The 23,027-nt window shown below is 32.7% G+C and overlaps 1 protein-coding gene across 2 annotated transcripts; it reads right to left on the bottom strand.

Moving 5' to 3' along the window:
• Positions 1 to 712: 712 nt before the first annotated feature.
• Positions 713 to 22,925, bottom strand: LOC110996785 (MTOR-associated protein MEAK7). Of its 2 annotated transcripts, none has more exons than XM_022264616.2 (11): positions 22,735 to 22,925; positions 22,271 to 22,433; positions 14,766 to 14,898; positions 14,328 to 14,419; positions 13,075 to 13,271; positions 10,925 to 11,061; positions 8,653 to 8,799; positions 6,694 to 6,920; positions 5,345 to 5,530; positions 3,891 to 4,011; positions 713 to 3,365 (listed from the first exon to the last, which is right to left on the bottom strand). In XM_022264616.2, exons 2-10 carry the CDS (start codon positions 22,430 to 22,432, stop codon positions 3,901 to 3,903), a joined length of 1,392 nt encoding a protein of 463 aa, XP_022120308.2. In that variant the 5' UTR covers position 22,433; positions 22,735 to 22,925; the 3' UTR covers positions 713 to 3,365; positions 3,891 to 3,900. The 2 variants fall into 2 exon arrangements, with proteins under 2 accessions (XP_022120308.2, XP_022120311.2); XM_022264619.2 differs by having other exon boundaries at positions 22,304 to 22,433.
• Between the last annotated feature and the right edge of the window lie 102 nt (positions 22,926 to 23,027).

The raw sequence follows: 23,027 nt of genomic DNA, 5'->3' as shown, positions 1-23,027 counted from the left end.
TAATATTAAGACGACTGACATCGAATTTTCGTGCGATGTGATATCTCGAAAGAATAATTGTTTGTCGCGAGCATGCTCGCAACACCTGAATATTCTCGATTCGTCTGTGCTCCATACACAGTTGCAGTCAAAATGGCGGACGTAGGTGGTGGCGACTGACTTATAATGTAACATTCAAAGGGATTCGCCAAAAAACCGACAGCCGAGTGGAGCGCGCTCGTGACGAGGTGCTCGGCTCGTTATACTGACATGCCGAATATTCGACATGTAACGTGCTCACATCGAGCAAATATTCAAAGTCAGTCGCCACCTTTATCAGTGTGGTCCTAGTGGCTATAGCGTGCGTCTCTCATCCCTGAGGTCGTAGGTTTGATCTTCGGCTGTGCACCAATAGACTAAGTGCACAGCAAATACTCGCTTTTTCGGAGAATGAAAATATCGTGAGGAAAAATCTACATGTGTCAGAGCGGATTAGTCTATAATTAAGTAATTTTTGATTTATATCTTTTTTATCGTTTACGCCAGAAATCGGTTTTACGTGCGGCTATAGATGTTTCACATCAAAAAACTTTTAAAGCCGACAACGCACTTGCAAGCCTACTAGGGTGTGTCCATGGGTGGTTAGAACTTCTCTATCGCCGCCTGATTGTTAGCTTTCTTAAACTAATAAAGGTTTATAAATTATAAACAAGATGTCAGTAAAAAAACAACGTACATATCACATTTTATTTACACAACATGAACACTATAAATATACGTAAAAGTTATTTATTTATTTATAATAAAATATAATTCGTAAATTAATGAATTAAATATAAAACATACTACAACAGTTATTTTACTTTACAAGTAGCACCATGGACCACAAGTATAGCCATAGCAATCGCTTTATAAATCAAAATTCATAGATAATAGAAATGTGAAACTTGAGATCCCCACTACTGGTCACACAAACCTGCGAAAAACCTTCCCAATACAAATTATTCCATGGTGCAGTTAAACATTGTTTTAATACGTAAGCTAAACTTACGTCAACGCAAAATACATCAAATAGGGAAACAGTTATATACATTCTAAATAAAATTTGTTATTACTTAAGTAAATATGTATATAATTTAATATTTAACAGTAATTAAACATAGCTAATCATTTTAATTGATGACATAAGGCTCACTGCGGGTATAGTCCACATACTTCTCTTGGCCGGTAAAATCGACGCTGTTTTTTTCATAACCGTGGATACAGAGGCCTTCAGTCGGAATCATAGAGATTCGACGCTGTTATGGATATAAGTATTGTCAGTGAATAAAAATTAACCATTATAACGGGAATAATTTGAAGTCATGCTACCTACATAACTTAATAATATATTGAAATCTCTATCTGAAAATAGGTCTATTTAACAATTGATGTAATAGGTTTTGTTAACGGTACTATTCATATAATATATTTTAAGGTACCCAGCACTCAGAACCGTTCGATAATTAAAAATTTGCCATTGTGACAAATAAAGCAAGTAATAAACTAACGAGAAAGATAGAGCTAACTAACAATGTCAGTCTGACATTTCAAAATGGCGACGGTAGGACCGATTTCAGCCGCCGCCCAATAAAAGTATGTGGCACTGTATAGACAGATTCAGCCATGTTCTTCATAAACAGGCTATTTGACAGTATTTAAAAACATTTCAGACTATTTATTACTATAGAATCTATACCTCCATATGTAAATTAAAAAAACACAATTTCAAGAACCCGCTAAAACGCTTCTTTAAGCAAAATGGTTATCTACGCATCAGTGACGTACGCACTCTAAGACGTACGACATCTGTATACGTAAATAAACTGAATGAAGTAGGATAATAAATATTTTTAATTCGGCATGTTCTGATAAGTTATTATTTAAAGCAATATTTTATACATCTGTACTCTTAATGACAATTCATTTTTCATACCGTCAAATAGCCCTTTACTGGGTCGTATTGTAAATTAAACTATAATATAAAATAAGTAACATTTACCCGAAAAGTAACTTTGGCACATTAAACTTTGAAAATTATACCAATGATATTTCGTCTATTTATTTAAAGATTAAAGTTTGTTTTTTAAGCATTTTAGCCCTTACTACAGAAAATAATTGGACACTATGACTAGGTAACAACAATATTATAGCGCAAATAAGGTATATACTTACATAAGCGTTTTAATGTAAATCACATTGTTTTGAATATATTAAACGTTATCTGTGAATGAACATTGAAATTGACCAATCACAATCAAACGAAACGAGCCATCGTATAGTTTTCGTTTAATTCTCAATTTGAAAAACATTATTTCGTCTACGTGACGCGTGACGCATTTGGCACGCGTCACTTCGTTTATTCACAAAAAAATATATATACTATAAATATACGTATATACTGTCGAACTATAATGTTAACATACCAAGACGATTTTCTCACATCCTCCCACGACGTGTCTTTAGTCAATTATACAAGATTTTAACACAGACAAACATTATTAGAATATACTTTGTGCGTTTCAACAATTAAAGCGGTATCTTAGGTACTAGTATAACCAAGTCACGTGACTACTAAGTAACCATACATATATATAAAACACATACGAACATAAAATGGTGCTAATTGTGATTGAGACTAGGGTTGAGTACCAGCTAGCACGGTGTTGGATATGGTGTAGTGACAAGTGCATTCACTTCAATCTAAAGGAACAGTCGATCCACTGCCGGCTTCAAGCCGCAGTTTCAGAGTCAGAAAAATTCCTTTGTCAACATTCCATTGGCTGATGTCCAGATCATACGATCGTAGCAGGATTGTAGATGTTCACATATTCAGAGCCGAAAAGATCGGCATTTCTTAGCGCTATGCTGTTTAACACAGATTAAAAATGTGATTGTGAGTTTTTATTAAACAACAAAATTAGCACCGACACGTTAATTTGGCGAAAAGATATGGCAACACTCAATTATAATTTTTGACAAAGGCACAATTTAGTTACAACATAGGTTATCTTTGCGTTATTAATAGTATGTAATTTCAAATAGTCAAACAGGATTTTCGAGTTATTAGATTATATATGCAATATATAATCTAATAACTATATAGATATATAGATAGATTGAATATGCATGAGTAACATCGCCATTTTTTACATATTACAAGTAAAATCTTTGTTAAAGAAAACAATGATAGGTTCATATTAAATACTTGTTCAAAAATAACATTATAGCAATGTTCCTTAGATTATAAAAATTGACAGTTCATTTAGATGATTATCAAAGATCGATAGAAATGTATAAATTTCGCTAAAATAAAATTACTTTAAAGGATCGCTTCCGAGTTGTATCTGAAAAAAAAAAAGAATATTTATTCTTTAGTAATCATACAGCTAAAATACATAACCAATATAAGGGGAATAATATTTTTAACATAATATTACATTATATAACAAGACACTTAGCAATATAGAAAGCCAAAACAAATTACGTAGATAACATAATAAAAGAAGTGAAATAATTAAAAGAAGTGAAACTTCTTTAGTGTCCATAGAGATGATAATGTACGAGTAAATTATCACTCCATATATTTCTATATCTGTATTAACAATTTTTACACACTGTATATGTACATGATAATGATAATATAAATAATTAAAAATCTGCATTTATTGCAAATTAGCGTGTACTTCTCGATCTACCTTTCTCGCTCACTCTATCAGTCTATTTTCTTTTCTTCGACAAAAACGCTGCACATCTTCGTGACGTTACGTAAAATTTTTACCCTCACGCGCCTAAAGAAGTTTCACTTCAAAAATCTCAACCCTGTTTAGCAAAACATGGATCGGCTCCATATTCAATCACTTAATAAATACCTTAAGAGCATTATAAGGGCGGTTCTTCTCTTAATCCCTCGCTGTGTCTTGTACGACCAGCCATGTCCAATATAGCCTTTGCCTCGGGATTTGCGTCTAATATACTTGCGTCACGTTCATCCTACGAACGATTGATTTCACATAAATAAAATGCAACTAGGTGTATGACACACGCCACAGACATTTTGGGTCTAAGGAAGCCTAGTAACAAGTACCGATAGTCGTAACAGCCAATGTTACTGTTACGACAATCGGTACCTAAGTTATCTAAGTATCTAATACAATAGAATTCTGCCAGGACCTTTGATTTTGTCAATATAACCGGTATGTCATTCTAATTTGGCGTTAACGGAAAACCGTTAAAAAAAAGTTAAAAGACTGTTGTATACAGTCTTTTATGGAATTGACTATTAAGTTTGTTATGTTCCATAGGAAGCTGACAGGTATGGTTTTGTTTAACTTAAATTCAATTAATTCTTTTATTAATTTAGGTAACACAATGAATTAATGAATTATCGAATGAATATCATTATTGTCACATGATTATGCACACTGTTTTGTATTTAAAATTATAAATTTATATAAAATATCACTTTAACATCGATAAATACCTAAAACAACTTGAATTATATTTATAATATTATAAACAAATTGCCAATATTTAAATCAATACTAATTAACACAAATTAATACTTATCTATTGATTACTTCAATATCCGACTACAATGCATGTCGTGTTGAAGGATAAACAAAGACGCGAATCTCTTTTCTGATGTTTATATAATTGTGTGTGTGTTTGTAAGCCATTTCTGGTATAATATGTATATTGTATATTTGTATAATATGTTTATAGTGAGTTCAGTGATAATCTAAGAGTACCTGGAGATCAGCCAGTGAAGCGGTTCTTTTTTTGTTTGTATGTGTATGTATATATTATTGTTTGTTTTACACATACAAAGTAATAAAAAATACTAGAGAGCTACTCATAGTGATAAATTAAAAGTACCAGGAGATCAGCCAGTGAAGGGGATATTTCTTTTAAGATTGTCTGTATTAAGTTTGTTTTTATATCTAAGTAATAAAAAATACTAGGGAATCAGCTATTCAAAGTGATAAAGTAGAAAGTACCAGGAGATTAGGTTATATGGGGATCGGGAAGGTCCTCACTGTACACGGGTTTGCCGATCATGTGCATGAAGTTCAGCTCAGACTTGTGCGCTTCCAAAGGGCTATTTCGCTCAGATACGACTAGGTGCTAGGATAGGATTTCAAATTATTTTTATTATAATATTCAATTAACCCTGGAATAATCCAAGATTACACGATATTTTAAAATCCATTATTATTAAAAAAAAAAACTTACTAATTACTTGATATATTAACACCAATTTCGATATGTGGGAGATTTTTTTATTTCAAGCCCTGAATAAATAAATATGTAGAAAAAAGGCTACCTCATCATTTTCCAAAGATGGTTTGTCCCCAACGCCCCACACTTCAATCGAGCGGATACGGAAATGCGGTTCCTTGCTCAGTCTCTTGTATCCACGGAATGTGGAACAAGATTCCGCTGAATTACCCTCACCGAAAGGTTCCGCGGGCAGCCATATACCACCAAACTCCAACTGACCACCCATTAGCTGAAAAATATATTTTTAACATTGAAATATTTATTCGTTTATAACGAAACTAGTTGTAATAGAGTTGTTTAAAAACGTCACAGCAAAAAACCAGTTATTCACTTTCATATTAATTTTTATCGTAACTCGCACGCAACTACAACCACTAGTTGCTCGTTCCGCGCGTACACGTGCGACTTTCAACGTATTCGGACTTCGAATTCCTATCATTTCGAGGTTATTGACAACTGCATACCACCAACGAAGCCTGGGTCTACAGGGTTTTCTCTCACGACCAGGTTGTGAGTTACGTAAGCACTTTGGGGTTCTGTCATCCGCCATTCGGTGCACCGGCCACTTGAGTAGAAAAATTATAAAGCCAACACATTGCGAAATGCTAAACCTTGTGGCATGCTACAAATAAAAAGCATTTGCGGCATACGGCAGCCTATTTCACGCCGAGGCAACATCGTGCCTGGATAAATTCCAAAGCATTGTGTTGTTTATATAGTCTCTACTGCTCTATCTACTTGTTTCAAGGGGATAATGATAACTACGCCATGCAGCTAAATAACGGAAGATGAGACGTTGTTGGAAAATATAATTACTTAGGAATGGCTCAGGGACTAGTTTACCAAGAAAATGAAGGCAGGCGATCGTGTCTTATTTATAAACTTTACTAGCATATCAACTCAGCACTTTGAGGACTTTTTTATTATTTATATTATAATATTTTTCGTTACACCGCTTCATGACCGCGATTCTCACTTTAAAAACCAAAGCAACCTACACTGTTTTCACGCACGAAAATTGTCGACGGAATCCATTGTAGCCGTGTGCGGCATTGTGTCATGCCGCAAGGCCGCTGGTAGTAAGGCTGATGGTGGTGCCCCGGTGTAAAATATAAGCCTATTTTGAGATGTGGCATTGGTGTCGTGAGTTCACTGAATCACCGATTTAAGCTTTCGTATAATAAAGAGAAATAACTCACTTGTTCACTGGCTGAGTTCACAAGAGTTGCTTGCTATATTGTTAGTTATGGATAGATAGATTTAGGAATATAAGTTTAATTTTTTAATGTTTTTATCTAGAATAATTGGTGTGGGAGTTATTTGGAATTCTATCGTATAAGTAATTACTGTTAAGATAGAAAAATGTAGTGAAAAATAAATAAATAAACTCACCAAACCATTCGGCAGTGTCTTCGTATGGTGATTCATATATTGATAATGGTCGTTATAATTGGTCGCTGGGTAAATACGCATTCTGGGAGCACAGGTGAAGAGGAAGGAATCATCAGTGCCCGTCCAGTTAGGGCTCCAAGCCCAAGCCGCGGTGGCGAATCCCCCAAAGATGAACCCGTTGGTGTCCTCTATTATGAGGATGGAGGGACCTTGCTCCTGGATACGTCCTGAAACATCATGTGTTTTAACGCCTTCTGTATGGCAATTAAAATTTACAATAGATTACCGAAAGAACTTAAAGATCTTCCGACAAGAATCTTTAAAAAGCGACTTAGTGCATTACTTTTAGAAAAAACGTACTACTCAATAAACGATTATTTGTGTGAGACATGGTAATTTATATAAATTTAATTATGTATGATAATTGACTTAATTGATATGAATCTGACTAATAATGTAAAATCTAAACTAAGATAAATTTGCGCGCCACTGTGTGTGGCAGAATATGCGAACGACTGACAATTGTACCACCTTGACATTTTGTACCATATTCGTGCAATGAATAAATTATTATTATTATTATTATTATTTAAAAAAAGCTTAATAATTCACATCAATATCGACCTGGTTAAAAAACAACGCTGTTTACTTCTGTTTCGTGATTTTTTTTATAATAGGCATGTACTTTTTATAATGATCAGCCATCCGTGCCTGACAAACGCCGTCGACTGACTGATCTTTGGCGTGCTGGTATTCTCATGTTTTCCTTCACCATACGAAGCGAATGGTAAAACCTTCGACCAATACTGCTCCTCCACAAGGCTACTGATGTTATTTAATAATAATAATATAGCCCTATATTCAGATCGACTTAGATACATACATAAACAAAGATATATCTTATATCTTTAAAGGAGCAATTCTTGTGTATATATATGTAATTGGAATCTCGGAATCGGCTCCAACGATTTTAATGAAATTTAGTATACGGGGGGTTTTGGGGGCGATAAATCGATCTAGCTAGGGATCATTTCTAGAAAATTTCATTTTATTCGTGTTCTATCACACTCATGACTTTTTCTTTAAATTAATAACTTTAAAAAAAACCAGTTCAAATTTTTTTTTATTATTCTGTCGGTAAGATCGAAAAATATTATTCATATTTCATCATTTTATTAGTATTTCATTCGTACTTAAATATAATTTACAAAAAACACGATTTATAAAAATAAAAAAATACCAAGCAAAGCTCGGTCATCCAGGTCCTATTAAATTATATATTAGAAGGTTGAATAAAAAATTATTCTATTATCTGGATCTTGCTCCATTTCTGCAGATGTGTTTGCCAGCCAGCATAGGCCTCCCCCAGCCTTTTCCATTCATATCTCTCTTGGGCCACTCTGTTCCATATCACTCCTGCCATGTCTGATGTCATCTTCCCATCGTTTTTGTGGTCTTCCTCTACTCCTTTTACCTTCTCTGGGGTACCATCATGTCACAATTTTACTCCATCTGGTTTTTCCTTTTATTAGCCCATCTCCATTTAAGTCTTCTTATTTTCTAGGTAATGTCTGCTACTGATGTTATTTAGCATGTTTCTAATAAATTATTCCAAATAAATCTGTTTATAAATATTATAATAAACTTTAGAATATCTCTATTAAATTAGATAAATAAATAAAGACAGCATTGAATAAGTCAAGTATTACAAATCAATATTTTTTAACGTAAATAATTGGAATATACTGCATACAGAACATTCAAGACATATTTGCGCCATGTGCAGACCCTGACTGGCTACCGGTCATTTGGACACTATTTATGTATACTTCGTTACCATAATATACATAAAGTAGGTTACATAAGTTATTACACAACGGGAGGTAATAATTTGAATTAATTTGTTTGAATAGCAATAGTTATAAATTATAATTATAAATAATAAATTATTGTTCCCACCTGCCATAGTAGAAAACGATTCTCCATGTATATGCGAGGAGAATAAAAACCGCCATTTGTGCTGGTACTTCTGAGGAAGGTGACTGTTTATCCACACGATGTGAGATAGGTCTATGAACGCTGGATAATCTGGCATTACGTCTAGTCCTGAAAAATTTAGCTTTTTGTAGGCGTAAAAAACTAAAAAACCATAGAGGGATGCACACTATATAAATCGAAGAAGGTGTCCGAAAAATATATATATTTAATTTTGTTGAGGGTAGTTGATAATTTCTTGACACGCCAAATTTTATTAATTTCCATTTCTCTGTGGTTTAATGAGTATTTGTGTGTATGCAGAAAAATTACACCTTAACCATTGTTATCATAATCTATAACTATACTACTTATATATTATATACTAATATATATATATATATATATATATATATACAGTCGTGGTCAACTAATTAGGGACACTATCACAAAAAGAGCAAGAGCTTCCTTCGACATCAATAAATGTTTCTAATCACGAAGCTTTGAAGTTTTATCATTATAAACAAGTTAAGGGATATTAATTTTAAATATTTAGTGGCCAAGAAAAGGAAAAGCTACTTGCCGCCACAAGTTTTTCTACCTAAACTACACTGCTACTTTCTCATACTGATTAATGACTGGCCAACTAATTAGGGACAGGAGGAAATTTGACTATTAATTTAAAAATAACGAGAAAATGTTGTTTTAATAATGCAAAAAGTATGCAAACAAAATTTTTATAACAAAGAAAATAAAAAACATAAGTTTTAATAACCAGTATGGTTGCCATTATTGGTAATCACCATTTGACAACGGCGAGGCATTGACGTAATTAAATTGTTGCATGTTTCTATTGAAATATTATTCCACACCTCTGTAAATCTCTCGTAGAGCTGATTTTGAGTGCCGGTACGTTGAGCCGCAACTTTTTTTTTAACTTCGTACCACAAATGCTCGATTGGGTTTAAATCTGGGCTGTTTGCAGGCCAATCTAGTACCGTCACAGACTGTTGTGCCAGGAAATATTTCACTGATTGAGCTGTATGTTTTGGGTCATTATCGTGTTGGAACGTCCAGGTCACCGGTAAAACTTCTTCAGCATATGGTATCATATTTTCTTCTAAGATTTGCTTATACTGATACTGATCCAGTTTGCCTTAAATTTTTTTTACGGGCCCTACTCCATGTCCAGAAAAACAGCCCCAGACTTGAATATTTCCGCCCCCATGTTTTACTTGTTTCTTGGTGTATTTAGGATTCATTTCTGGTTTTATAGGACGTCGCACGTATTGTCGGCCATCTGATGAAATTAAATTTATCTTAGTTTCATCTAAAAATAATACATTTTTCCACTGAGCTGGAGTCCAATGTCCATACTTTCGAGCAAACGCCAGCCTTGCTTGTTTGTGTTCCTTCTTCAGCAACGGAACTTTTCGTGCAACTCGTCCAAAAAGCTTTGCTTCAACTAGACGCCTTCTAACGGTTCTTGCTGATACGCCGACATTTGGTTCAGGTCCAAAAACTTCAGCCTTAATAACTGTTGAACCTTTAAAGGGGTCTTTCTTGGCTAGAATGACCATCCTGCGGTCATCTTGTGGGGTAGTTTTTTTTGGCCTCTCCTTTCTAGGAACACTTTCAGTTGTATTGTGGGTTTTAAAATGGCTCACTGCATTGCATATCATATTTTTGGAACAGTTCAGATGATCAGCTATTTTCCTGTAAGGCCATCCACGTTGATAAAAATTAATTATCACTTTTCTCATTGTTGCGTCACAACTCTTGGTTCGACCCATATTTAAAAAATTACTGTTATTGTATTGTACGTACGAAACTAATGTTACGATTCAGAATGGCGCCAAAATCAATTTTACGCAGAAAAAAAAAGTTTTTTTTTTTTTTTTAATTTAGAACACGGTAATTTTACTGTCCCTAATTAGGTGGCCAGGACGTAAATACCATAAATATCGATTCAAGTGATTTGATTGAAGTATTTATTAGTTTAGTCACGTATTATTTTTGTTTATTTTGTGTATTTTGGTAAGGTTTCATAATAGTTATTATCACTATAGTGTAATAGGTAGAAGTATTAATATTAATGAGATACAGAGGTATGAATATTTAATATTGTTTAGTGTTATATTTGTCCCTAATTAGTTGACCACGACTGTATATATATATATATATAAATAGTTATATAATATTGAAGACTTATTATTATTCAAGTCATTAAGTTGTGCATTGATGACAATAAAGATACCTTCCGATGCTGGCAGCATTGTGGGCGTGGCCGGCGGAAGGGGCGTCGGGCTTTCATCTCCCGATCGAGTGTTGATGCCGTACAGATTCACAAATACCAACTCTGAAAGTTGTTTTAGGAGAATGTTTGTTTCTAGCCTGAAAAAATCCAGAAATTAATAAGTGCACACCTACTGCCAGGATTCAATTAGTCTTATAGGAAGTATTGTCCGAAATTACAGCGATATTCAAGAACAAGTTAATGTAATGCCAAACTGCAATTATGAGTTGAGAGACTTGTATTGTTCTCGATAAGAATAAAATAAATCAATGACGCTCATCCAAATCAAGGTCCAGAGTTCTCCATCTGTTTGATGATCATGGCTTAACCTGCTGTCGACTTTTTTGGTTTAAGGCATCCCTCACGATGTTCTCTTTCACAGTTCGTGCAAATGTTAAATGCGCTTACAGAAAGAGCACCCATTGGTGCACAGCCGGGGCTCGAACCTAAGACCTCAGGGATGAGCGTCGCTCACTAATGCCACTAGGCCAACAATTTCTTAGTTATATAAGCGTGGCGATTTCCTAAATTGTCGGAGTTACGCCCCGAGAGAATAGCCAGACACTCTCTTTAAATGTTACTAAGCATTTATTCGTTTCAGTTAGCCAGACGTAGACACTCGACTCGACTGTTATTTTGCAGTCATTCGTTTTACAGCTAAATAAATCCAGCTCGAAAGACCAAAACTTTCGGCTTCTGGGTCATCGGGGTGCTTTAAATAATAGAGGCTTTTAGTTTTACTCTACATTAAAAGTTCGCGTAAAAGCGAAATAATGAAATTTTATTTGCTGGGTACTGAATGAATGCAAACAGTCAAAAAGAGAGTGTCTTACCCTTAACGACGATCGATACGATCCAGTCACAATCTAAGCTCACATACACCCCACCTAATGTTACACAACCACACTTGTGCTCATTCCTATAACTCGTACCCCATCAACTGCAACTGCAATGCCTTAGAATTAGTCCGTAACCACAAATACCTGGGGCTTACAATAGATGACCGAATGTCCTGGAAAATGCACATCAATTCTGTCTGTGAAAGGCTAAGAGCGATACTTGCCAAATTCACTATAATAAAAAATAAAATACCTCTGAAAACTCTGTTAATGCTATACAAAGCACTAGCCGAATCCACTATAACATATGGACTCTCAAGCTACGAGAGAACATGCAAAACTTATCTAAATCAAATTTTTGCATTACAATTACGTATTTTAAAAACTATTGCTCCCATAAAAATAAAATCAAAATATAAAGAGGACTACAGAAAGCTATTTGCATTTTTCAAAATTATACCTATACTAGAGAAAGTGCAGCTAGTATTATTAAACGAAAACTACTTTACAGAAAATTATCTTAAAACAATTAAACCTCACTAACACTATTCAACACGTAGAAAATTAAAAAATGCATTTCTATTACCCAAATACAATAATTTATATGAGAAAAAAACATTAGACTATATTATTCCAAATTTAATAAACTCGTTACCAGCTACACTATTTACTAATATAACTAGAAACAATATTAAATTTAAATTAAAAAATTATTACATAAAGCAAACAATTATAAATTACGCATAACAAAAATCAGACTTCGTCATTTAATTCATATTAAATGACGAAGTCAGAGAAGTCAGAGAAGTCAGAGAACACATCCTGTAGTCGATTGAGAATTCTCGTCAAGAACAGGTTTCTTGCACCGGCTATGCATGTTTCGATTGGTTTAGTGCGTTGTTTGTGCAATTTTTGAGGGTAAAGGTGTTTTGTTGTACATTATGTCACTTTATTAAGTTAATTATAATTAATTAAATATTTTCGACGTCCTGGTGGACAGAAAAACTGTGTCCAGTTTATGTTTCCACCATACCAACTTCTACAATTTAAGATTATTTATACAATAAAGAAATAAATAAAATAAAAAAAATAACATTGCGGAGTATGAAAAATAAATGTCCAATCCGTCCAAGTACAAAATTTCACGAAAATCGGTCGAGCCATTTCAGAGGAGTTGAATTACAAACAATTAACTTTATTTATTAGATTATTGAGTAACATAAATCTAAACTATATATAATAAATGTATTCAAGACAAATAATATTAACTACCATTTCAACAACTGTTGAGCATTGCAATGATGATGTGGCGAGTCCAGGTCACCACCAACAGTCGTCGCTAAGGCCTCGCCCAAAGCCTGCACGTAAGAGGCACTGGCTCTGAAGCCTTTGTCGATCCAGATCCTGGCCCTCTTAGATGTGGAAGACTTCACAATCTTGATGTACGTTGATGCTATGCTTTCGCAGAACTGTGAAACATCTGGTTTGACTCAATAATGTTTGGATGCAAACGGGCAGAAGGCTCACATGATGTAATGTGATACCACCCATAGACACTCACATTAATAGAAGGCTCGCAAGCGTTAAGGATGTTTTAAGAATCGGTACGCTCTTTTCTTAAAGGACCGAAAAGTGAATCGGTTCGGAAATATTTCAGTAGGCAGCTGGTCATACATAGTGGCGGTGCGCGGCAAAAACTGAGACAAAACTCAGCTATTGGTATGAATTCGAAAATTTAAATAAAAGTTTATTTTGATATTAAGTTGTTTTATAAATAAGGTATGATAAACTTAGATTAATGATGAAACTTGATAAGACACATCGATGAACTTGTTTTACTCATTTCCTTAGCAAGGAGTAAGCTTTGCCAATCCCAAATTCTGAATAATCAAACCATAGATAATGCTAAATACAAATCTATGGTAATCTATGGTTTCGATATTTGTAAATATGTGAGGAATATGTATACTAATAATACAAAAGTAGACCTGTATGGTAATTTTATTCTGGGAGTGCATTGTCTTCACATATAATTATTTAACTAATGTATACCAATATTCTAAATTATATTTTAAAAGAGTAAGTGTGTAGTTTAAAGAAGAAAGAAATAACTTTATTAGACACAAAATACATTAATTTTTTTTTAAAGTTTCTTGCCCATACTTCTCCACACGAAACTACATTTTTGAAGAGGCAACTAGAATCATCTTTATATTTTAGTTATCGTTCAAAAGTGCCATTTTAGGTGGTCTAATGGGAATAAGTGATTTGATTTGTAAGTATGGAGTTTCTTGCCAATTCTCCTCCATATGATACCTTTTAAAGAGCAATTATATCAATTTATGAATATTATTTACTTTTTTAATTTTGACTTTCAAAAGTGCTTTTTTCAGAAGCCTAATTGAAATATAAATTTTAATTTTATATATTATTGATAATACTGAAAAAAATAAAAAAAATCCTAAAATTTACTGATTAGTTTACAATAAAATGATCGACCTTTAAACGAAAACGTCATAGCATACCTCTTTAAGAAGTTGGTAAGGAAGTTCCACGTCCTCATTGAAGTCCATGCCCAAACAATTGTATGTCACGGCCAAGCGTTCTTCCACTGTGCCTGTTGAATTTAAATTATGTATTACCACTAATATCCTAATGGTTAATAACAAATCCTCGCAGTTTTGTTTTCATTTGAAACGGGTTGACAATGGCATTCTCTCACTATAGGTTGATGTTTTTTTTTTTTTTTAAGCTAGCACTACTGGCGCAATCACATGACACAGAATATTCGTTCCCAATTACATTGTTTATTTACAACACAAATTTGCTGATTCTGATTATTATACAATCTTAATTAAATATTCACTTAAATCAAGGAAATTTTGTGTGATCGTGTCACAATGTCACAGCGAAGCGTGGCAGAGTATATCTAGTAAATAATTATTATTACAAAAAAAAAATACCTCTAACATTGAATACGTATAACTCTGCGAATCTATTGAAGTCACATGTGGCCGTCTTCTGTTGTCCAAATCCAAATAAAAAGTTTGTCAAGTACTGTGCCAGTCTCGGGTCTATCTGTGGTCCCCAGAATTTCTATAAAATACAAATATTAGACTATGTTATAGTTTTGTATAAGGCATGAACCAATACTACTGGTGAATATCACCTCAGCTTAAAAAAAAAGTTTTTTAAAGGCGATTATTTAAATGATTGATTTGCTCCAGTTCAAACAATTTGTATGACTCAAAACTTGGCGATTAAAAAGAGTTGCCGAAAGTTTCTTGCCAGTTCTTCTTGCCCGCTCTACGCCCTTGACTTGCGAACTGGTAGTAAATGTAAATTTACAATTGCTTAAATTTGTTTTTTACGTTCATAAGTGTACTTATTTATCTATATGAATAAAGATATTTTAAGTATGTGTTTAACCCAGGCCTACCTTAGATACTGTCTCGCATATACAAAACTTTATTTTTCAAAAAAAATTTAATTGCAGATAAAATCTGCATGAAGACTTCAAGAGGATAAAAATTTATTGTACGAATAATAGCTTTTATAACCGTCATAATTCTCATTATGAAGTTTTATATATATCGTACTTAAAGCTTTTATTACAATGTAAACGATTATTCCGCGCATGCACGCACATAATTATTTTAATAAAGAAATTTTTTGAGTTGAAATATTCCTGTACGAACGATGGCGGTACATATCTAATCACGTTACCTTATTAAAGAAATCTTAATATATATCATTCTACTATATGTGTGTATGTCACTGAACTCCTCTCATTTTTCTGTATGCGTTTGGGTGGCTCCCAGGAGGATTTAGATTTACAAATCAGCCCGGAGATGGCTATGCAGTTGGTACCTAGATTATTAATCTATACAACAAGTAACAGTAAGTATATACATCTTCTGTACCTGTGTTAGTAATTAAACTACTAAACAGCTGGACCGATATTTATGATTTTTTGGTGTGTTCAAGTTTAATCAAGAATAATTTACATTATTAGATAGATATTTTGTTTGTATCTAAAGTGTGTGTACAAGACAATGTCAGTCGGATCCGCTAGTATATGTTTGCATTATTTATATAACTGGCTACAGATTGTAATAAGTTTGAATTATTTCAAAATACCTTCACCTAGGACAGATGTCAAATTAATATGATATGTAAACGAATCGCAATTTTTTTTTAATGTTGTATGTATGAATAATTTATTGGTAAACAAACGGGCAGACCTGACCAGATTAACATCTGCTGGTATCACTTAACAGTGAGCAGTATTCCATATGACTGTTACCTGCTGTTACCGCACATAGTAAAATGGATAAATGGACTAACAAATAAAACGTTTGTATAGACTCAGATGTTCAGACTCGTATTGAAAGTGAAAAATGTGTCCGACCATAAAGCTTTGCCATCTCAAATCTGACACGTCAAAAAATAGCTGTCAGAATTCTACGAAATTAAAAATTACTGTAGAGCTGCCCAGGAGACGGCCGTATAATATTTTTGTTTTGACGTTTTGGAATCCGTAAGTCTCTGTGCCTGTTGATACCTACGCGTATATCTATGTTATATAACGTCTGATATATTTCACATAGGTGCTAAATATTTTCGACACACGATGGTTTCTTTCAATCGCGCTATAAAACAGATTAGCTACTAAATGGGGCCACAAAAACAGCGGTATAAACTGTTAATAACGAATATTTTTAAATGTATATAAATAATAACACTTTATTAATTAATGATGGTTGTGACAACACGCAAACATAGAAACTGCGCAAGATGTTATGCGAAAGAATTTCCTAAAGTTATTTAACGAATACACTAACCAATAGCGTTAATTTTATCGATCTCCATTTCTCCCTCTCTCTCAATCGCTCTCTCGCTTTTCTTCGATAAAAACGCTGTACAGCTTTGTTACGTTCCGTAAAAATTAAAAAAAAAACCTATATTGACTGATTGACGATACGAAATCATTGACTTGACTGTTGTTAATGCGGAATTCAATACAACAAAAATTCACGCTAAAACGCCGTTTTAATGGACATACAAAAACATTTTTCTCCCCATTGTTCAAAGAAAATATACAACACTTCCGATTGCAAATGTTTGCGCCCAAATTAATTTACGATTTAATATTCTACTACACATGGCGTAGAAGGTTATTGTTATCCCGTCGAAACGAAAATTGTTGGCTTAGATTTTTTTGACAGAGGGCTCGCTCGTTGCAATCCTTTAAAAAACTGGTACGGGGCCGAGTATTTCGTAAGCACTTTGGCAGGCAGAAACGAAATTTCAACATCATAATTCAAGTGGTCATTTTCGTAAATTCCTACAAAAAAATTATACGTTTTAAGTACTATTATTTTTAGAACTTTGCTTTCTTTTGTTGACAAGAGGAGTGTGGGGGGGGGGGGGGGGGGTTGTGTGATAAATATATTAAATATTTTCTTCAAAGACGCTAAGTCGAATATGGCAAATAACCTGGTATAAAAATTTCTTTATCAACATATTGGAAATGCGTATGCCTCACCACAGTCTAAAAACTAATCCAGATCTATAATCAATGGTTCGTTTCATTCCATTCCTGAGCAAATTGATTCCACAATTCTCATAAATTTATTTACCAAATCAGCTCTGAAGCTAACTTTTACAAATCAGATTTTAAACACCTCATACTCTGAAAAATTACTGACGTCAATCAATAAACAAGCGATCAAAAATCCCCAGTAATAGACTGCTAAAAGTGTTTTCTTTTGTTCTCAATTTAATGCGATTCGAATGTAGAATCATTTGATTGAAAAGCTAAAACTGTCATAACACATTTGCTGCTTTAATGCAAAAAAGATGATATGTATTTTAATCGAATCGAAAATCCGACTCTTTTTGCAAAAATTCTTTATTGTGTTTACATTAAATAAATCGATTTGCTGGTAGTTTCGTAAATAGTTGGTTATTAATTCTATAATATGTTTTTGTTGATGTGATTTTCTTTTGCTACTAGGGTTGCCTGGGAGAGGTCGCTTAGTAATAAAGCCCGCCGTTACATCCCTTAAAATGTGTACGTTATTTGTTTTAATTTCAATGTAACGAAGTTTAAATAAATGATAATAACATAATTATTAAAATCGGAATCGCTATCGATAAACTTGTTAATTATTAAATATAAAATTATAAATAGGCATTTCATAGCACTCATGCGGGCGAACAAATTGAATAATAACATTGTTATACGCCTAACTCAACAACAATGTACGATATTAAAACATATTTTATAGTATATGCGACGGTTTCACATTAAAACTATTGCTATTTTATATAGCCGATAGACGTTGTTCTGCATATTTCAAGCGATAAGGATATTAAGTACAGTAGATTTATGTAAAAATAGTTACCGAATGAAGCGCCATCTGCCGGGCCAATTTGTAATCTAAACCATCCCGGGCGCGACCCAAACGCATAAAAAAGTCATTTTAATTCATCGAGCTGTTTAGTGACATACGCACAGTAAATATCAAAATACAAGTCCTTTACGTCCTTCTTTGCACACCATTGCGACTATTGTTATCTCGACTCTTGAATCTTATCCGAATTCGATGCATATAACATACATACTATTTATTATATCTTTATAGTATACAGGGCGTCCCACGGCGATGCCACACGGAGGGAAAGTACCTTAAATATTAATGATAGGATATTTTAGTGAAAGAAGACATCGTTTAATTTTTAATAATAAGTAAAACTGCATTCACAGATTTTTTAAAAATCGCCTACCTCAACCGGGAATCGAACCCGCCAAATGTGACAGTAAAATTACATGTATTTTATAATAGCGTTTGAAAGGGCTACTCATAAGCATTATTTTTTCCTTAATAACCTAGCATATTAAATGAAACAAAAAACATAAAATTTGACATTTTATTTAAAATTTTGTTCAGAGAAATTTCCTCTGACTTGGCCATGCCTCCAACAATTAAGATTATCATTTCAAAGATCTACCCACTTGAGATACGAGATTTCCGTGATATAAGTACATGATAATAATAAAGCGATACATAAAGTGTAGTAGGTACTTCTTCATGAGCTCACAATTACCATGCAACTGGCTGATATTAGTAAAAATAAATAATTCGAAAATGGAACACTTAAATTTTCAAGCGTCTGTTCTTTTGTTTATTGTGAGTTTCATTTTCGTTTATTAGCAATTTTTGTGTTAATTTATTTACCATGGCGTACCAAAATAATTTGGATTTAATAGAAGCATATTTTTTAAATCACAAAGACATTTCATTAGCTTTGCGGTGGTACCGCGAAAGATATCCCGATAGACACACACCATCTCGATTTGTGTTGAAAAGATTGGTAACTTTAAAAATTTAGGACGTTTTGATCATCGCTTACAGCAACCACATCAGCAGATAATAAACGTCAGCGATGATGAACTCAACATTCTGATTTACTTTGAAGCGTACCCTAAGAGTTCAGTGTGGGATGGTAAAGAAGAAAGAATACAACAGAACAGATCACATTTTGAGCATTTGATAAATTATTATTTTTTAAATAAAATGTAAAATTTTATGTTTTTAGTTTCATTTAATATGCTAGGTTATTAAGGAAAAAAATAATGCTTATGAGTAGCCCTTTCAAACGCCATTATAAAATACATGTTATTTTACTGTCTCATTTGGCGGGTTCGATTCCCGTTTGAGGTAGGCGATTTAAAAAAAATCTGTGAATGCAGTCCTACTTAATATTAAAAATTAAACGATGTCTTCTTTCAGTAAAATAACCTATCATTAATATTTAAGGTACTTTCCCTCCGTGTGGCATCGCCGTGGGACGCCCTGTATATATACCAGTGTTTTCCACAGGTATATACATACTATAAAGATATAATAAATAGTATAATGATACGGGTAATTTGATTGTTAAGTGGGCAATCGAAATCACAATGTAGAGACTGAAGCTAACCAAATTGGACCCTAATAAAATATTTGACCAGTAAGCAAGCACAAGGATCTATCTACAGAAAAATCTTTATTAAAATAATATACGTATTTGGAATTTGAAATGTAGTTTTTCATCATGTTTTGAAAATTAACTTAATTGTTTCGTTAACAGCTGTATTTGTTAATTATTGATTTAACATCTTTTCTATTGACGTTCATAAGTATACTTGGTTACCTATGGATAGTTATTATGAGTTTGAATAATTTCCTAGTAATAATAAAACCAATTATTAATTTTTTTACAATTATTTTTTTATATATAAATTATGTATGTTATATATGGGGCATAAGCATTTTAGGTAGGCTAAGGTGGAGCATGGGCACAATGATTGGGAAACAGTGTTTTTTTTTTATAGAACAGGGGAAAACGGGCAGGGCTCACCTGATGTTTAATACCGCCGCCCATGGACATGTTATTGGTTATACATCGAACATGTATGTATGCTTTAAGGGTATTCCGAACCGATACTTATTGCTAAGCGGCAGTTCAAGTACTACGTAAGCACTATACGGGGGATTTTCCTATTTGGTGATTACGTCAACAGTAATTATTTACGTTTTTACAGATACTTGTCTACGCTTGTAAACGAAATGCATTTTGGAGGATTCCTACAAAACAATAATACGTATACATATACGTATATAATATTATTTTTGAGAGCTTTGCTTACATTTGATGAATGTCAACATCGCTTGAATTCGTAGGTTCATGAAACTGGCTCTTATATTAATGGTGATATGTTGGTGATACAAATCACCTTGCGGCATACTACTACAGTTTGAACAAATGACTTCAAAGCTCTGTGGCTTCGCTTCACACATCACTTAGGGCCTGTTTCACATTGTCCGGATAAGTTCCAAATATGTACTTAATTACTTATTGGTAGGATAAACAGTATTTTTGCGTTTCACGGCTGACAGATAGCGCGATTCGTCATGAAAAGTGAAGTTTCTTATTCGGAACTTTTATCTTCCAAATAGTTAGTAGTCTTCTTCCTTAGTAAAGATTCTGAGAAATAATCGATACGAGCAAGTTTTAAAAGCAAATATATAAGGATCTTCAACAGTGAGTTGTACACGGTAATTCATCATCATAGCGAAATATAAGTTTATTTTATTTCTTAGTCTAATAGCAGCCCGAGTATTTCACCGATCTGTTTTAACGAAATTTACGCAGTTACGTCAATGTACCGGGCAATAAATCAAAATATGAAAACATTCCAGACATTATTACTGTTTTACACCGATAAATAATTCTGAGTCACTTTGAAAATACGGAAAATATTCCACTACTAACACAATAACAAAATACCTATATCTAAATTTATTATAATTTAAGTGTTATTTAGAAATTCTTCATCTAATTATTATATATTTTATAATTTGTGTTGTTTACTTGTAATCATTTGTTATCTTTTGTTTAGGTGAATTTTATTTATTTATCATTGTGATTTATAATTGTAATATACAATCATTAGAATGAAATGAACTTATACCCACCGCAGTAATAGAGTAATTTAATTGGTTTAGTTATTTGGAAACATAAAAATACATATCAATACACAGATGATATGACTTTTGCATGTATAAATATTTAAACCTAAAAAACACACACTTATGGGGAGGGGGTCAAGTTTAGAGACATATACGTAATTTAGAACAAATAATAAAAAAAATGACTAAAGTAACACATATAACAAAAAGTTTCTACGATTATTGTGCATAACATGTTGGTATAATATTTATTATTATAATTCAGCCCTAAGCTATATTACAGCTAACAACAATTTAGAGATCAAATGGAGTTTGGTTTAGAAAAATATTAAGTTGGAAACAGTAAAGTTAAACCTTTTCAATTTGTAATAGTAATTTTTAATTATAGTCAAAATAGTAATGTAGGTTAAGAAAAGTGTAAATATTGTTTATACAATAAATGTGTATTAAGTTATTATTTACTAATACACATTTATTTTCCTTTGCGTTATTATGCATAATAATCTATAGAAATCCACTTCAATAATCAAAAACATATTATTATATACAAGTTAGTTATTAAAATAGGCTCATTATTTACAAAGATAAGACTAATGATATAAAAATACACAAAATGAAATGAATTTAACATACAACTTGTACATAATTAACACAAATTAAAAACAAAGCCTTATTTACTCACAGTGAGTTGATCATTTACTTTTAAATTTATAGATATTGTAACTGGAAAAATATATTAAAGAATTCCATTTATAAGTATAGTAGTTAATGAAAAATTAGTAAAGTACAAAACTAGGCAAAAAATTAGTTTTAAAATATGAACCCAAACTGGTTAAATATATTAGCATAATATAATATTTTAATATAATCTAATTCCAATTATTCAGTCAGTAAGGCTTGCCAAAATTTGTGCATTAAAACCAAAAGTAAATGAAAAATGAACACACTTCTAACAGGACTGCATCTACTTTTCCACTCACGATGAGATCCTCCTCACGAATTCTCTCAGAATTTTTACTTGCTGCCCGAAACGTTGCTGCTACATACTTCTGTTCCTCTTTAGTCAGTAAAGTACATTTTGCTGCTAGTTTCTTACTTGTATTGCCCATTCTGAAATTATTTTTAGTATTTACAAATATTATGGATCAAACTTCTAAAATTACAATTAGTAAATTTGACGTTATCTTGATATATTTGTAAGTTTTACAAAACTAAACAATAATGAGTAATATTATGTACATAGCGTCACGAGTTGCACTCGTTTTTGCCAAAATCATTAGCACATGATTTTTTTATGTCATTATCGCTGTTCGGCCTTCGATGAGGTTGTTATTATATTTTATATGGAAAGTTCCCCGATAAAATATATTAGATCACAGGACATCGCCAAATTTATTTAAAAAAGATATACCTTATATAGAAATAAGAAACGAGAATTTAAATTAAATTTTAACACAACATCTTAACAATAAAATCGTCTTCTTCATAAACACTAGTATTATATTTCTATCAACACTATATGAAAGATTAAAACAATTATTTTTATTAAGTAAATTTCATACACTAGAGACCAAAATCAATATTTTTATATTTTGGTCAGTCAGTACTCAGTAGTCAGTAGTCACCAATTTATTTGACGAATAAAATGACAACTGATAGAAATTGTCACTTATTATTATGGTTGTTATGACATTACCTGTCAAT

This window comes from Pieris rapae, chromosome 5 (genome assembly GCF_905147795.1).
Source record: "Pieris rapae chromosome 5, ilPieRapa1.1, whole genome shotgun sequence".
Lineage (NCBI taxonomy): Eukaryota > Metazoa > Arthropoda > Insecta > Lepidoptera > Pieridae > Pieris > Pieris rapae.
Note: the sequence above shows the minus strand (reverse complement) of the source record. Positions and strands in the feature narration are given on the sequence as shown.

What these genes read in the sequence shown, in the direction of transcription:
- LOC110996785 (XM_022264616.2), bottom strand. Translation starts at nt 22,432, where the DNA reads ATGGGCAATACAAGTAAGAAACTAGCAGCAAAATGTACTTTACTGACT. An exon ending in ATACGTATTCAATGTTAGAG is followed by an intron (nt 14,420 to 14,765) that starts GTATTTTTTTTT and finishes TAAATTCAACAG; the next exon opens with GCACAGTGGAAGAACGCTTG. An exon ending in AATGCTGCCAGCATCGGAAG is followed by an intron (nt 8,800 to 10,924) that starts GTATCTTTATTG and finishes TAAATTTTTCAG; the next exon opens with GACTAGACGTAATGCCAGAT.